Raw genomic sequence first — 16,544 nt, forward strand, 5'->3', positions numbered from 1 at the left:
TACAGCGAGGAGAGAGAGCGAAAAAAAAAACGTCACTAATGCAAGACTAAGTTAAGCGTTAAGAATCCAGGATCCCTTTAATGTAATTTAATCGGAGGTTTCGTGGTTTTTTTGGAGATACACAAAAAGTTACTCGCACGTGTGTGGCGTTGACTTCCGCCTGCCTTTTCTGTAGCAGCGAGTACAATGAAATCTCGCTTATTCACGAAGTGACGTATTTGTGCTACCCTATTTTGACTAGCACGAGCTCCTGTTTTTCTAGTGGCCCAAGTAGTCAGATCGATCGAAAACAACCACCCGTGACAGCCACTTGCGCATGCATGCAGTTATCTGAAGACGCCAGACTCCTCTTCGAGACCGCTTCTCTATGTCGTCTTTTGTCGCAACTGCCGATATCTGACCCTAAGGCGGTGCGTCATGTTGAGCTGGTTGCGGTACAATGGATGAATTTAGTAAAGAAAAACAAAATAAAAACAGAAGGAGTCCGCAAGGTAGAGCACTCTTGCGTGAATTTCTGTCACCAGGCCTTTCGCTGCTAACCCGCCGAATGCGGTTGGGCGTAAAGCCCTTTCCTGCCGCACGTGTGCGCATGTAGCGCGAGCAAAAAAAAAAGAGGAAAGATGCGAGCATTTACAGGTGCCCGAAACGCGGCCCAATGGACGTCCTTGTCTCTCTCGGTGAGCGAGCGCTGTCCCGAGGCGGTGATCGGGGCGTCACTGAGCGTCATCGGGAAGACCGCGATCGCTTTCCTCGACTAAGGAGGCCGCCCTTGGCTGCGGGGAGCTGGAAATCGCAGCGGGCCCCCGGAGCGGCTGCGTTGCTCTTCACGGAGGCGATAGGAAGCGCGCCCGGTTCCCCGCCGGGCCTGCTCTAGTTCTGCGATGGGTGCGGCCAAACCGGTTGCCTGGCAATGACCGCCGCTGTACGACGCCGCGGCCGAATTCGATTCATTCCTACCGCCACTTACTCCGCCGGCGGTCGGACATGCTCGGCTAGACATGCCCATGGGCTCGGGCCGCCGCTGCGCACCGCTTCACGGTCGCGCGGCGCCTGGCCGGCCCAGTCAGTCGCGCTTCGAGGATGTTGCCTCCGTCGAGCGAATAAACGGCCCGCGATCGCCGGCGCTTCTGTTGTGCCACTGTTCTGCGCTCTCTCCCTCTTCGGCCTTCGGCAGCCTCCCTGCGCCGAGAACAAGAGAGGGAAAAAAGATCTCACAGCTCGCAGAATCTGGGTAAAGCTCGCTTGCCCGTGCGTAATGCGTGCTCGTGCGTGATAATAGCAGGTGGGATAATGACGGCAGCACGTCTGCACGAGCCGACAATTCCCAAACGGCGACTGTAGAACTGGCACAATACGTGGGAACATGCGAGAAAGACATTGTAAAGCGCATGCTTACTGCACTTACTGTTCGTTCGCTTGTCTTCATAATTTTAGACGTGGTTTCATAAGCGTGCACCGTGCATGGATCTCCTGCAAGCTTCTCAAGCACGCACTGAACAGGCAATAAGCAGATGATTCTTGCAGTGGTCCACTGCGGTTTCAGCAGTTCCGGCAAGCGAAGCATAGTATGTGCACGAATCGCAACAGCGGCATCAGTGCTAAATGTGTAGAAACGTATTAATCTGTTGTTGGAATTCGCAACGACAGCAGAAAAGAGAATGGAGTGCGACGTTGACTATAGTGGATGTCGATTTCTACGGCCACAGTGCACCTGTTGAAACCAGTCTGCCTGACAAAGTCTCTGGCATACTCCTACAAGTAAGACAAAGTCTGACAGCCTCCCTGACAAAGAGAAATCCCCTCATCATAGCTTTGTCGTAGGAGTGAGGACAGCAGGAACGCTCACGCCAAACTGAGCAGCGAATAAAGGTCGCTACTAAATTTATGTGCAACGTGCAGACAGCAAAAACAAAAAAGCAAAAAAAAACAACAGGAGCACTTAAATGTTAGCACAGCTATACACGCAAACAAATATGAATAAAAGTGACAGCAGGGAGGCAGAGAAAACAGAGCTAAGTGAGAATCAAACACACAGGAACAAGTCTCCGTGAAAGCCAACAGATTTGGTCGCAAAATACGAGTCTGTCAGGCGACGTTTGCCTCCGGCGCCCAGCTCCGCGTAGCCCCTGCGAGCGTGGCTTTAACGGGACAGATCACAAAGCACTCGCAGCGAAAGCGGTCGACGGAACACCATGCCAAGAGACGCTCCTTGTTCACAGCCACCGGCGGCATTTCTTCTCGTCCAGTCCGAAGCAAACGGAGCCCCAACGCACGCCCCCAGAACGCGTCCCGCGGGTCCCGCGGGCAACGTGCTCTACGGGTCATTGACAGCGCCTTCTCAAAGACGTAGCACGTGCCTAACCATGGCTTTTACCTGGTTTGTCCTCACTCTCCTCTGCCGGCTCCCTTTCTTCGCGCCACTGCAGTGGACGGCTGTTTTCGTCTGCTTTATTTTCCTGGCCCACTTTGTACTTCTGCCCTCTATGGTTATTTTGCTCGGCTCGCCCTCCCCAACGCGGCACAATGCGCAGGACTTTGACGCGGTAGAGAAGAGCCGCACTTCTCTGCCAGTGAGTGGAATAGTTTGCCATTATTCGGCCAGGCAACGCGGAAGAAACGTGGACGCCGGAATGGTCTATGTACCTATCTGGACGGTCGCGACTGCACGGCGAGTTCCTCCTCGTCGAAGCTGTCCTGAAGCTTGTGCGCAGTAAATGTTAGCGTTTTTGCAGTCCTAGTGCCAAAAGAAAGTGTACAAGCAGAATCCAACTAATTACTCAGAAGCCAATACGACATGTCTTTAACGCAGGTGACACTACAAACCCAGAGCGTACAGTGGCTGTTTCGATAAAGCGTGAGTGGCAGAGGGAAGACGGGAGTAGAAATTGTGTGTGTGTGTTGGAGGGGGGGGGGGGGGGGGGTAACTCTCCAAAATGAGGTCTCTGCGCATCTCAACCTTCGTGAGCGCGTGACAGCACACAAGACGCGACAGTTTCATCGCATTCTGGTGTTGAAGCTATGCTGTAGAAGAAATTGAAATAAGCATTGCATTTGCGCCCCCACCGGCGAATTTGTTAAAGGTCGAAGGTCGATACCAGACGGAAATATCAATTCACGCACCAGTGGCGGACAGGAACCGTGTCCACACACCGATGATTGCATCTACAGGAGCGCGGTTGGAACGTGCATCTGGCCATCTGAGTACCTTTATAGAGGCACACACAGTCTCTTCCATTCCGTTAGAAACCCGTACAAGGGTACGAGAAATTGCGAGAAATTGCGCTCGGTTCCCTAACGCTGCGAGCCACGTTTAAGATGCACTGTCGCGTGCCAATGTAATGACATTCCACTTTAATGTCCCCTCCTAGCTTAGTGACTAAGTCTAGTTTAGGTTGTGGTTAGCTACAGGTGGTTTCGCCTTGCATAAAACATGAAGGAAGCCGCCGCAGTAGCTCAGTGGTTATGGTGCTCGGCTGCTGACCCGAAAGACGCGGGTTCGATCCCGGCCGCGATGGTCGCATTTCGACGGAGGCGAAATACTAAGGCCCGTGTACTGTGCGATGTCAGTGCACGACCGCAGGTGGCCGAAATAATCCGGAGCCCTCCACTACGGCGTCCCTCATATCCTGAGTCGCTTTGGGACGTTAAAGCCTATAAAACCAAGCCAAACTAAAACCTGTAGGGAGCTACACCACCATTGCGACGTATTAAATAAATATTGAGGACAAGAAGTTTATGCCGTAGTTCTTTGACCTAGCCAAGCACGCAAGCCCCTACAAGAGTCAAAATTTCACTGCCATCATCTTAAGTTCAGTTCAGTGTCCTATATAAATTGTTCTCCCTCCTAACTGTTCCGTTCCCACGCGGGGAAATAATGCCTTGGCGAGAACCGTGTGGCCCCCATGCACTCTTGAGGGAAGCGAGCAGGACCAGTTTCTCCGCGTCGTTAACTGGGCAACGCATGAGAAAACGACCGGAAACACCACGTGTGGAAAACAGCGGAGATGATGGCAGCACTTTCTTACACATTCATGCTGGAGTATGAGCAGAACCTTTGCGAACGCGGTGTAATAGAGTAGCTGCAGCTCCCTACAGTCTCGTGGTCACACAGGGTTGCCTGGGCAGACTCCACAAGAATCTGAAATGGCTTATGACTGTATCTTTGAAGAATCAAATCAAATTCTCTTTCAAAACGCTCGGTCACCAATGAACGCGCTTCCGCCATACAAGCACTTCGCTTAGCACGAACGCAAGGAATGATCATTGTGCATTCTAAGTGACTTAGACCAATCTCCCTCTACCATGAAACACCTGCTGTCGCCACCATAATTTGTAAGAAGTAACATGTTTAATCGACATAAAATATCTGAGACCAAGAAACGGAGCACTTAACGCCCGCTTTTGGCATGTGCTCAAATAATAGCAACATTCAGGATCGAAATGAATCTGGATAACCTTACCATGATTTCGTGCTGCCCAGGCAAAGAACTGTTGCCGACGCTTCAAAGGAAACTAAGGCCCTTTACAACTTTACAAATTAGTAACGAACTGATCAAATTCATCCCATATTCTTCGGTAAATTTTAGCGCAACATATAACAATCACAGGAAAGGAAGTTTACCGTTTAAAGAAGAATATCACATTTACCAAAGAAAATGCACCAACTCGCCCAGCAACAAGTTTTACTTCAGTAGCTCATCCCATATTATTTATCAATTTTTCGATTTTTACTCTCTTGAAGCGCGGATCTGTCTCTAAAATGGTACGGTGCAGTATAAAAACAAAATATATAGACTGTATGTGATAGAACATCTAATAATGTCATTTTTACAATATAATGTGAACAAAGGGAACGTCGTGGCGCGTTTAGCCGGCATAAGGCGCCTGGCGGCCGGCAATGAAATTAACGAAATTTCCACGCTCTATTGCTTAAGCGATGTGCTGATGTTCAGACCTGGCTGTGCCTATTGTAATGGAACCACAGACTGTGAATGCTATTTTCTGATCAGTGGCCAAGCGCGGCTGCGGCCAAGCTATTGGCAGAAAACTGGTTTGTTAGTTGCATGGAATTCAATATTTTTCGGTATTACAAGAGCATGAGCACGTCAGTATAACCGAAATATTCAAGCTCTGCATGCAGAATGAAAAAAAGGGGCTTAGATCTTGTTTGTACCATGGTTTACATCGTGTAAGCGGAAGACTGCGCGCTTGTCTGATAGTTTTGAAGTCTCGTGGGCAAAAAATTAAAACGGTTCATTAGCAGACCTGGCAACAAAGCGATGGCATTTGCGCGCTTGATTCCTGTTTCTAATCTGATGTCCACGAGACTTATTCCGTTCCTTGCTATTGATCCAGCGTGTGCGGCCAGGAGAATAGTAACGGCGCAAGTCAGGCACTAGAGAGGCAATGAATGAAATGTTGTTTGCTTAATTACAAAAAAAAAAAAGGAAAGGAAACAATCCCACATACTGAAAGAAGCGGAGATGCGGCCTCCGCCTCGGCTCACAACACTCAAACGGACCGCGCTTTGGGTGCTCCCGCCCTGCCAAGCCAGGTTATCCGTGCTGCTGGCCAATTCACGGCCGCCGAACATCTCCATTCAGCTCCGCTGCAGCTGTACACTAGGGCTGCTTGTCTCGTCGCCTAATCTCCGGCCCTTCCATTCTCCCCAACTTTCTCCGTCGTAAGCGCCTTCCAGCCGGAGCAGTCCGCGACAAACAGAGAAATCTAAAATTGTCAACCCTCCGGCTCAACGTGACAAGAGAGAAAATTAAGAGCAGACAACGTACGCTTCTCGCGGCGCCTACAGCCTTGTTCTCCGGGCGCACACTTAGAGAGACGCAACACAAAAGAATGCGAAAAGAAAGAAAAAGCATCGATTCTTGCACGCGACTGAACGGTCCGCTGACATTGGCGCAGGCCGTGTGTATATGCCATCAATGGGGAAATGCTGGGCAAAATTTACTGCGGGGGTTGTTTCTCCGTTGTTTTCTACCCTCACCCCTCTCTGATTCTCACAGTCTCACTGGGAAGATGAGAGGCGGCCTGACGCCCAGCAGACTGCGGTGAGGAGGCGGGTGAGGAGACGCCAAGCGCGGCGCATCACGGCCACGATGCGCGCAGATAAGGGTAAATTATAGAAACACGGGCAGGCTCCCTGCGATCCTTTCCGTTTGCGCGCTGGCCGAGCGAGAAGAATAGCAAAGCGACGGCGGCGGCGGCTATCTCTTTCCCCGCGACGTTCGGGATGTAGGAAGGGGGCAAGCTTCCGCGTGAGAAAATAAATCGAAAGTGATGGCGCGGCCTTGGGAGAGAGGTCCCCCCCTTCTAGGTCAGCCTCGACTGTTCCTCGTCGGCACCTTCTCCCCCGGCTGAACTTGGTATAAAAGCGGCGGCCGGCACGGTCATGGTCACCGTCTCCCGTCCAGCAGAGACCCACAGCAACCATGAACTCGCAAGTAAGTAGCGCGCCTTGCCTCGTCTCCGCACCGCACGGTGCTCGCGCTCCCATCCCGAGAGGAGAGTGGCAGCAGCTGTCTCTACCGCAGCGGATGCAGACTCCGACCGGAGCTTGACCACTCCCTGTCGGAGGCTGCACGCCGGATCAGCAGCGTTTCGCTGACACCCGCCTCGGCAGTGCATGCGATGCATCCTTTGAGCACTACCGGATCTGGCAACGCGATTACCGTCGGCGTAGATCGTGTATGCGTTGGCACACCGAAAGATAATGTTATTCGCGTTCGGCGCTCGACTAGGACCGGCACTGACACAGTTCAGCAAAGCTTTAAGAGATAAATCCAGCAGGACATCGCACGGGTACTACAGCGTTTATTCCACCATTCTATCTTACTTAATCTACGCTTAATATACTTACGTTATGCTAACTCTAGGAACAGATTTCGTTCCCCTTGTATATGCAAGTATAAAAAGAAGAGAGAATGTTCGCAAAGGCACCAGCTCGCGTGATGCAACCTCTCATGTGCACGGTGCATGAATTCTCACAACTTCACCACTGCATCTTTACACCTTCTCAGGATGGTTCCAGGCTAAGCGCTCGTGGTTCGGTTTTCCTGTCCTCCAGAGATGCGGCCGCCGAGACAATCTTCTCTATAACCAGCCCCGATACATACAGCTTTTTTTTCTAAAGAAAAGAATGCGAGGAGACGCCTCCACTTTCCTAGAAAAAAGCTTTCGATTGAGTAAACTCCTCAAGAAAGTATGTAGTAATGCTTCAGTAAATTTGCATAGTAGCCGCACGAACAGTAAACTGGTAAACTACAGGACAAGAAACAATACCGTTGGAAGGAAGCGAACACATTTCCAAGCGCTGCCAACTTTCAACGTAATGTAGACAAGAACCCTTGTAGCAGTGTACTGCGAAGCTTTAGGGCATGATAACTAGAGTCAGGCTAAAAGACGTAATATTCACAGAATACCCTTGCGTCGCATGGCAGAAGCTGACGCCGTTGGAAATTTTTGGCTGACTTTTTGCGCGACCAAATGAACAGCCGAGCAGAAGAGTAATCGGATGGAAAGATCAGAGTCCCGTGCAAGCATAGCTACACCAGCCGAAAGGAAGATTACGACAAACCATTGCTGGCAACCGTTGCGACTTTTGCTAGGATTCGGCTCGTAGAAACATTGCAGGTGGCAGCAATGCGAAAGGTATCATTTCGTTCACGTTTAAGAGACATATGTTTTTACTTCTGCATGGAACTTGAGGGTCATCCTCATAGAGATAAACTTTTTTGTAAATAAAAAAAACCCGGCTTCTTCCAAGTGCTCGGGGAATAATCGTTGACCCCATGAAAATTAAATGTTCCCTTTCATTTTGTTCCGACCTGTAGATGAGTATACAGAAACAAACTGCTGCTAAAAATGATCGTAGCAAACATTACAGCATCGCTGTAGTTTGAACTTCTTTGTGCCGAAAAAGGTGCGCATGACCCTATTTTTACATTAAGTGCCCTCGCCGGTTACTCACGGCTTCTGCACTTACGAGAAGCTTGCTCCATTTGGCGACACAGTGAGCTCAGTGCATTGCAGGATTGGCACATCTGCTAAAGGCATGCGTAGTTTTATGTCGAAAATTGCGCCGACTGAATACGGTTCGGAGATGTTTTGCTTGCGAGATTGGTTGCACGTTGCCTTGCGGAGCCGTCGAGCGTGCCGTAACGCTGTTCCTCCCCGGCACAGCTGGTCGTCCTGGCAGCGCTGCTGGCGTGTGCCCTGGCGGGCCTGCACCACCACGGAGGCGGCCACTATCACCACTTCCACCACTACGGCGGCTACGGCCACGAGGGATTCGACTACGGACCCAAGCTTGTGGACGTGCGCTACGTCAAGGCCCCTGTCACCCGCATCAAATACGTGAGCAAGCCCGTCTTCGGCATCGTCAAGGTGCCCGTGGCCAAGATCTCGACGGTCATCAAGCCAGTTGTGCACGTGGACCACGTTCCCGCCTGGTAGGCCCCCCAGCGACGTGGACGATCGACCTTCTCTCCCTTTGGACACTTCTCCTGTTAACACCACGTGGTCACCCTCTCGCCTTCCCTGCTCCTGTTCCTCCTCACTCAACTTGTACATATGTGTATATGCATCAGTTTTTATTTATTGTGTACAACTGCATTCATTCTGTGAATGGAATAAAAGCACATTTTTTTACTACACTAATAGGAAGAGGCCACACCCTTGCTTCTTTAGCATATTACCTCTGCCGATTTAGCAAGGTCTTTGGTTGTGGCCGTAGTTAACCTGTGTATATGAAACAAAGTTACTGGATGGTGAAAACCTAAACATGAATTGCAGCTTCTTGCATTTCAAGGTAGAAGAATTTGAGCAGCACCGCATCCGAGACAACACAGCGTGCAATCTAAAACAGCCCGGATTTCAAGCAAATAACTAAGATATTTCCCTGTTCTGTTCGGTCGCTTCCGTAATGCCTGCCTCTATTAGTTAGCACTTTCTGGAGAAAGGGGTTTAGGCTGCAGGCCAGCATTTCGCGCTTTGACCGCAAGCAATGGCTACTAGGAATTAACTGTTCCTTGCCCAATAGCACTGCAAAATGAGATAACTGAACTAACGAAAATAAGTGACGTGGCATTCAAGCGTACTCGAAAAGTTCCAAGCCACATTCAAAAGGTAAAATTTCAGTCAAGTTCAACATCACTGAAAGAGACGTCACAGGTAGCATGATGGCGGACCACGTACGGCTTTCATTGTACACGTCAGAACAAGTGCACAGGATTTTATATTGGTTGTAGTAGACCAACATGGCAGCTGCTATGACGTCAGTTCAAGCCTTTCTTCTTTCACTCCCACCTTCCTCCATTCCATTACGGTGCGGTTCAGGTGCCCACCGAGATATGCGAGACAGATACTGCGCCATTCCCTTTCCTCAAAAAAAAAACTGATTTTCTTTGAGCAGTCTCCACCGACAGGTTCGGAAAGATTTCAGCTAGAATGTACAGCTCTGCAGCATGCCATTACCATGACTATTTCAAATGGTGAACAGCTGCATGTTTACAGACGTATGACCGAATATGCGGGATCACTGATCCCGCCAGGCTGCTTTGTGATGGCAGCGAATTTAGAGGAAGTAGAACAGTGTGCAAGGTTCACCTCTGCACACTGTTATGAGCATGTAGCTCATAAACGCATTATCAGAGGTGCAGTTACGCAATCCGTCACTTCCAAAGAGTGCATGTGAAAAATGACGACGTGGTGCATTGTGAGCGACTGAGCGGGACCAGCGCTCGGAACGCCCAGCAGCAGCCTGCGCAGCCATCCATGAGGTGCAAAAAGAAAACTCGAGAGTGCTTGGGCCGGAAGTTTTATTTAGAGCCACCCTGGTCATGCAGCACAATGATGGGCAGAACGTAAAACGGCTAAAATTTCTCGAGGCGGCGAAGTCAATGCGAACAAAATGATAAGACGATTTCCTTCGCGTCGTCATATCAGAACGAGGAATAAAATCAAACGTGGAAAAGCAGGCCCAATTGAACGAGGCGGGCTTCAGGGCGCAGGCAAGTTTTACAAAAGCACAAGGTGGTAACGTTATTGCGACAGCTGTTTCCAAACTCTTAAAACATCCAGGAACCCCAGAAAAATATGTATGGAACTGGCGTTGCGCCACTTGTAGAAGACGAGACCAGTGAAGGCTGTGAAGAGAAATGTGCTGTCCACGGCGCAACATCCCCGACGTGTGCTAGGTCTACGGAGAGTTCAAATCTACATCGTAGAAGCTGCGTGTCGGAGACTCAAAGGAAACGTCCCTAAGCCTCGCGGTGGCACCGCTGGCACCAGTAGGAACCGTGCCGTCGCGCTCGAGGTCCTTCCAGGCACTCGCGTATCCCAAGCCTATATCGCGTTCGCTCAGGACGAAAACCGCGTTATCAGCGCCTCGCAGCTCTTCCTTGCGCCTAGACTTCTTGCAGCAGCACTTCGTGCATCGCTGACACCAGCAGCAACAGCAGATGGGCGCGAGCAGTACGAACGCGCCGATGCTTACGCCGGTCAGCCCCTTCATTCCCAACAGGCCACTTCTGTTTGCCGGTGGTTCGGTCGCCACGTCGTGCGGAAGAGCCGTGGTCGTCTCTTGGTTCCTCTCCTCGGTGTCGGCGAATTCGGAGTAGGCGGCTATTTCGCACACGGACAGCGAGCCGAATCCGCCGAGGTGCACGCTCAAGTAGCGGCCGCTCTCCGGAGACGTGCATGGCAAGAACAGCGAGCGGTCGCGCACGAGATCCGCTTCGAACACGCTGCACACGGCATTCTCGAAGCTCGTGGACGAGTTGCCGACGCGTACCAACATCGGAGTCTCGGCGACGAGATGCGGCAAGTCGAGCTTCACTACGCTGATGGGAAACGCGCGCCGCAAGTCCACAAGGAACCAGGGCGACAGATGACTTAGCGTGGAGCTGCAAGTGGTTCGGTTCCCATCCAAGGCGAACTTCGGGTCGTCGCGCGGTTGCGAGGAATGCGCTCTCTTGGCCGTCGCGACGTCCACGAGGCAGTAGGGCAGGCCTCGTGGGTACCAGCTGCCGTCGTCCTGGCACGTGCGGCGGCGGCTGCCCAGCAGTTGAAAGCCCTCGTTGCAGGCGTAAGTGACAGTCATTCCAACGGTGAAATTCCTCGCCATCTTGTCCCGTTCGGGGAACACGCCGTTTCTGGGCAGTCCTGGCGTTGGGCACGACAGGAGCTGCTCAGCCAACAATACAAGTAGCAACAGAGAAACGGCCTTCATGCTGCGGACACGATGTACGGTGTCTTCGGGTTAAAAAAGCACTATGCTTTCAGAGCGCGACTTCACAGCCTCTTCTAGCAGCTGTAACTGCATGATCGGTTGTGCGAAAGCAATCGTTATCAAATGGGCATGATCTTCACGATGCGCGCTCGCAGGTTGCGCGGCCAGTGTGCTTTATCACTCTGCAGCGGCGCGAAAGCGATGCAGTTCCATTGTCTGGTACGCGCTTCTCACTTCTCGTTGGAACTACTGCGGCCTTCTATAGAAACAAGCCCACGCAAGCTAAACTGCACTGGTTCATATGCATACTCTAGTGATGCGATGCAGGTTATCTTATTTTGATGCCCCTTAGCCGGGAGCTTAGTCGGGAAATTCAATTTCCCTTCAGTGATGCGTATTTGTAAGCGGCGGTTCTTTCCTTCAGCCATTATCTATTGCTATGAATAATTTTTCTAGAGACAGAAGCCAGGCAAACACGAACACGAAGGCTGTTGCCGTGCTTGGTGACGCTTGCTGCTAGGTGGTCGATCTTTCTGCCTGGTATGCGTTGTAAATATTGAAAAATGTATTCTCCTTCACGCAGCAATATATTCGTATGTTTCTTACAATTTACGCAGACGTGACAACGAGCGGAGGTAGTAGGAGCCAAAGTAAATGAAACACTTATTGTGGTCTGATGTCCGTGAACGCTCTGCCTTGCGGTATTTTAAGTGCCGTGAAGCGCATATCAGTTCTATGCCTGCGCATCGACACACTACGGCTTATAGTTATAGTTGGTTACTTTCAGTGCTGCCTGGACACTCCTGGCCAGTGCGACTCGCAACACTTCGAAGAAGTTCACCATGACAGCTGTCTTTCACGGGACGACGTGAAGATATAGTGCCTACTGATAAACAATAATAATTCAAGGTGGAATGAATTTAGTAATTTTGCTCTTACATTAAAAACTGAAAATTGACTCACGATCTGATTTTCTTGTATCTTCATTTTGTTATTGCATACTTGTCTTGACATCGAATTTCCCAGCAGTCCCAATATGAGGGCAGATATGGGTGGACCAAGACCCGCAACAACAAAAACAACAATTTCCCCACCGTCGCAAAGTTCACTAAAACAATGCTGAATTATGTGTTTGTACTGGAAAAAGCAACTAGCTTTTGTATAGCTTCCAAGTGCAAAAAAGAAAATTGATTCTATACGAAAAAGAACCAGTTAGCAAAGCGGGGCCAGTGTCTGGTTGGCTGTCACCTTTCTTTTTTATTCCCGTGGTGCAGTTTACAGTTATTACAATGCAGAAAAACTAGAGCCAATTCCAATGAGTTGTCGGTCACCTGTGAAGCAGAAGCGCTGTATTTGAACGAAACGCACTTCGCTGTCTTTCGTTACAAAGAAAAAAAATTAGCCTTATATATTCTATACCAGAGCGGAACAAGTCTGTTCGGCTCGTTGACTGTTTTGAATTGTGGATAAAGGAAAGGACACGAGGACAGCGTACGGAATACAGAAACTGAAGTAGCGCTTACAAATTGTATGGATATAGTTCGTTGCGCTGATCGACGCCGCTCCACTTGTCACTAAAGGAAAACCTTTGGCGCAGCTCGGACGCTTTGCGATGCGCAGAACATATCCCAAAATAATCCTTGCTAGTCACGATCACGGCGACCGCGAAAGGCAACCGGACGGTCGGCCCAGCGCATTTTAGTTTTTGGTGCAAAGTTTCAGCGGCAAGGTCTGCCCTCGTTCAGCCCCTTCCTTAGGCGCTGCCGCGTCGTCTGGGAGATGCGCCGAGTGCATTTAGAAACACCCGGCTTTCCGAAGCCACCCACGTGGAGAGGCTGCAGCCTCCCGAACCGTGAGGAAAGGACGGAGGAGCCACCCACGCACGAAAGGTCGCGCCGCTGGTAACACCTCTTTCACGCTGTTTCGGCCAAGGAAACAAAAGGAAACAGATACGTTCAAAAGTCCACTGCCAAATAAAAACCAGCGATACAAATCTCAGTGAAAAAAAAAAAAACTTAGGGAGACGCATTCTTGCGTGTCTTTCACAAACTTCTCTTCAAGAGGACTGACCACTTATTTGTTTCATAAAAAAGGAACTTGAACAGGTGTGTTTTTATACCCGACATCACCTGCCAGCCGGGAAGAGCTGGGTCAGCATTTTACTGCCGGGACATATATAGATGCGCATTAACAGAGGACAATGTGACCGCTATCACCGCATTGGCGGAAGAGCTATGGTTGTGCTCGCTGCAGCTCCGCTGTCTTAACCTGCTGCCGTTCATTCCTTCTAGCAAGAGTGTGAGCCTCCGCGGCCCCGCTGCGGTGGCTCAGTGGTTACGGCACTCGGCTGCTGACCCGAAAGACGCGGGTTCGATACCGGCAGCGGCGGCTGAATTTCGATGAAGGCGAAATTCTAGAGGCCCGTGTACTGTGCGATGTCAGTGCACGTTAAAGAACCCCATGGTGGTCGAAATTTCCGGAGCCCTTCACTACGGCGTCCCTCATAGCCTCAGTCGCTTTGGGACGTTAAACCCCAATAAACCAATAAACCAAACCAGAGTGTGAGTGCACACATCCGTTACGATCTCCGAGAAGAGCGCCAGAGACGTCCGTTTTCATAGTCGACGACTACCAGCTTTCGAACCGTCCTCTGTCTCTCTTTGTGCAATGCCGGAACACGCTAAGCAGATGTTGGTTTCGAGTCAACACTGGCGCTCTTCCATGAAGACACGACGCCTGAGCCAGTGGAGAGCTCTGTTGACTCACACGTCCCGCAAACGCCAAATGATTATTTAAAGCAGGAGGAGAGCACTCGCTATACATCAGACCTAGTGAAGCCCAGAATGGTGTAATCTTCGAATAGGTGGCGCTAGCTGCATATATATGTGCGAGCACATGTGTACCAAGCGTTCAATAGCCTGCTCTTAACGCCATTTGTCGCGAGTATGGTACGGTATGGTATGTCGGGTTTAACGTTCCGGAGCGGCACCTGGCCTATGAGGGAAGTGGCGTAGTGGAAAATGCCGGTTTTTTTTACGAAGTAATTGGGTTTCTTTAACATACGCTGACATTGCACAGCAGATGAGCATTTTTGCGTCTCGTCTGAGCTATTCGATCCCGCGACCTTGGGATCAGCGGCCGAACGCCAAAGCCACTGAGCCAATGAGGTGGTTCGCGAGTACCGTTTAAATAAATATTTCCCCAGAATAATTAATATGACTATATAACAAACTAAAATATAAATTGTTTGCGACGTGTTAATTTCGCGAGCATCCAGTACATAGTCGTAGGGCTTCCGAACGCAAGAGAAAACTGAGAAAAGGCTAACTGCGTTTGTAACGATGAAATGAGTGCGAGAAAGGTGATGATGAAGCGAGAAAAAAAAAAGGCTACTGCGCACTTGTTACATAATGCAGTTTATCATGTGTTCAGGTGACCTTAGAGCATATTTCTTGGTACGAAAAGGGCTGAACAATATATCACTGTTTCATGCCACCAACAAAACATCAGATATGTGGAGTTCGAGCATTGAATGTTTAATTTCTTCGAATACTCGGCATGGGCGGGCGTGGCACGAGTTCGGCACCATCGAAACCTGAAGCACCTTATCTGTGGCTAGCGGAAATAAAAAGACAGAGAGAGGGCAGGGAGGGGGAAGAAAGAGGGGGGCGACAGGAAGAAAGGACGGGGGAAGGCTGTATACAAAACTGTGCACGATACTAAAACTGCAATACAGCGCGACGCCCGCGCGCGTTTGTCCGGTAGTTCTCTGCACGCGGGCGCGTACGCACATGAAGTTTAACGCGCGGGCACGCACACACATTCCAAACGCGCAGGAGCAGACACGTGAAACTCTGCGCGCACGCGCACACGCACAGAATATAGCCCGCGACACACACACAAACACACACGCACGCACAGATTCAGCGCGCTGCGCACATACACAATATACCTTTCCCTCGGCTTTCACTGAGATAAGGCCCGTTCACACTTGCGAGTCGCAGAGGTCGCGCGACTGTTTTGGTCGAAAAGCGACAGTCGCAAACGGTCGCCCTGGTCGAAAAGCGACAGTCGCGGGCCAGTAGCTCGGTGCTCGATTTTTCAGCCTCGCGACTGCGAGTCGCAAACCTCTGAACCAATCAGCGAGCGAGCCAAGCTTCCGGCAACGACACCGCTCGCGGGCGCGCCGGGCGACGACCTGCGCTGCTCCCAGCGGGCTGCCGTAGTCGTCGCTAAGCCTAGCCGGTTTCATATCGATGTCGCAACTGAGGGCGCTTCGGATCCTGGCCAGCGCTAGTAATTAAGATGCTGCTTTCGTCACCACTTTATTGCGGACCTTGTATCATAATAATATCAAGACATGCTCGACTTCTGCGACGCCTTCAGCAGCGGAGCTAGCAGACAACAGTCGAGCCGCATGGAGCAGCAGCAGCAAAGCGGCTCTGGGAAGAAATTTGCTTTTGTCGCTGTTATCCCTTCTACCAGCAACTCGGTACTGGCCAGCGATCTTCAAAAATGATTCATTTTTTACATTCCTGTACCCAAGGGCTTGGTATGAACGCGAACAAGCAATCTTTGCGCATTTTTGTGACGCCGCGGCGGCCGACATACTGCAAGCTGGTAGGCCGGCCCTACAGAGAAGCGCGCCTCTGTCTTCGTGACGCTTGTACGACCTCGGTGCACATCAAAACCGTCACGACAACCTAATCTTCGCTCGGGTAGTTGTATTACATTGCGAATAGCAGTGTAGACTATCGAGCGCGAGTACAGGAGGCGCGGCCAAAACAGACGAAACTCTCGAAAGCGCGCGAACAACGTCATTCCCGAGAGTTTTCGCTTCAAACGAGAATCTAACGAGAAGGCGACCCGCTGGTCGCGCTTGCAAGTGTGAACAACGGTGTTGTCGAGCTGCTACTTGGTCGCAAGCGACTGCGAGTCGCACGCCCTTTGCGACTCGCAAGTGTGAATGAGCCTATATGCTGCCGAGCTCAGGGGCCTAAATTTACTTATCAACTGAATTGCGCAGTTCGAAGGATGTAAATCGGTTTTGTTTACGCTCTTCCCCACGCTGTAATTTAATTTTTTTAACAAAAAATAGTCGTAATTCAATTTGATATTTTAAACAAACCTTTTTCCTACTGAATTCGTATTATATTAGAAAACTTCACTGTTCCAATACTCTTGCTGTCGTGTGCGGGCACTAAGCTCCGAAATTTCCTCATCGAACCAGTGAAGTTCGCAGTGCTGTACATTGCTTTGCCGCATCTGGTTCGCGTTAGTGGAATATCCATTACGTTCT

The 16,544-nt window shown here is 50.5% G+C and overlaps 2 protein-coding genes across 2 annotated transcripts; one reads left to right on the forward strand and one right to left on the reverse strand.

Moving 5' to 3' along the window:
- Window positions 1-6,446: 6,446 nt before the first annotated feature.
- LOC149351224 (uncharacterized) lies at window positions 6,447-8,469 on the forward strand. The gene is made up of 2 exons (XM_089575598.1): window positions 6,447-6,458; window positions 8,197-8,469. Exons 1-2 carry the CDS (start codon window positions 6,447-6,449, stop codon window positions 8,467-8,469), a joined length of 285 nt encoding a protein of 94 aa, XP_089431724.1.
- Window positions 8,470-9,974: 1,505 nt separating this feature from the next.
- LOC149351225 (uncharacterized) lies at window positions 9,975-11,245 on the reverse strand. Its single transcript, XM_089576998.1, has one exon. The coding sequence runs from the start codon at window positions 11,243-11,245 to the stop codon at window positions 10,214-10,216; it is 1,032 nt and encodes a 343-aa protein (XP_089433124.1). The 3' UTR covers window positions 9,975-10,213.
- Between the last annotated feature and the right edge of the window lie 5,299 nt (window positions 11,246-16,544).

Source organism: Amblyomma mixtum, chromosome 3, assembly GCF_055824585.1.
Source record: "Amblyomma mixtum isolate Tamu chromosome 3, ASM5582458v1, whole genome shotgun sequence".
Lineage (NCBI taxonomy): Eukaryota > Metazoa > Arthropoda > Arachnida > Ixodida > Ixodidae > Amblyomma > Amblyomma mixtum.

Bases quoted from the DNA above. Each gene is read 5' to 3' on its own strand.
- LOC149351225 (XM_089576998.1), bottom strand. From the start codon at position 11,245: ATGAAGGCCGTTTCTCTGTTGCTACTTGTATTGTTGGCTGAGCAGCTC.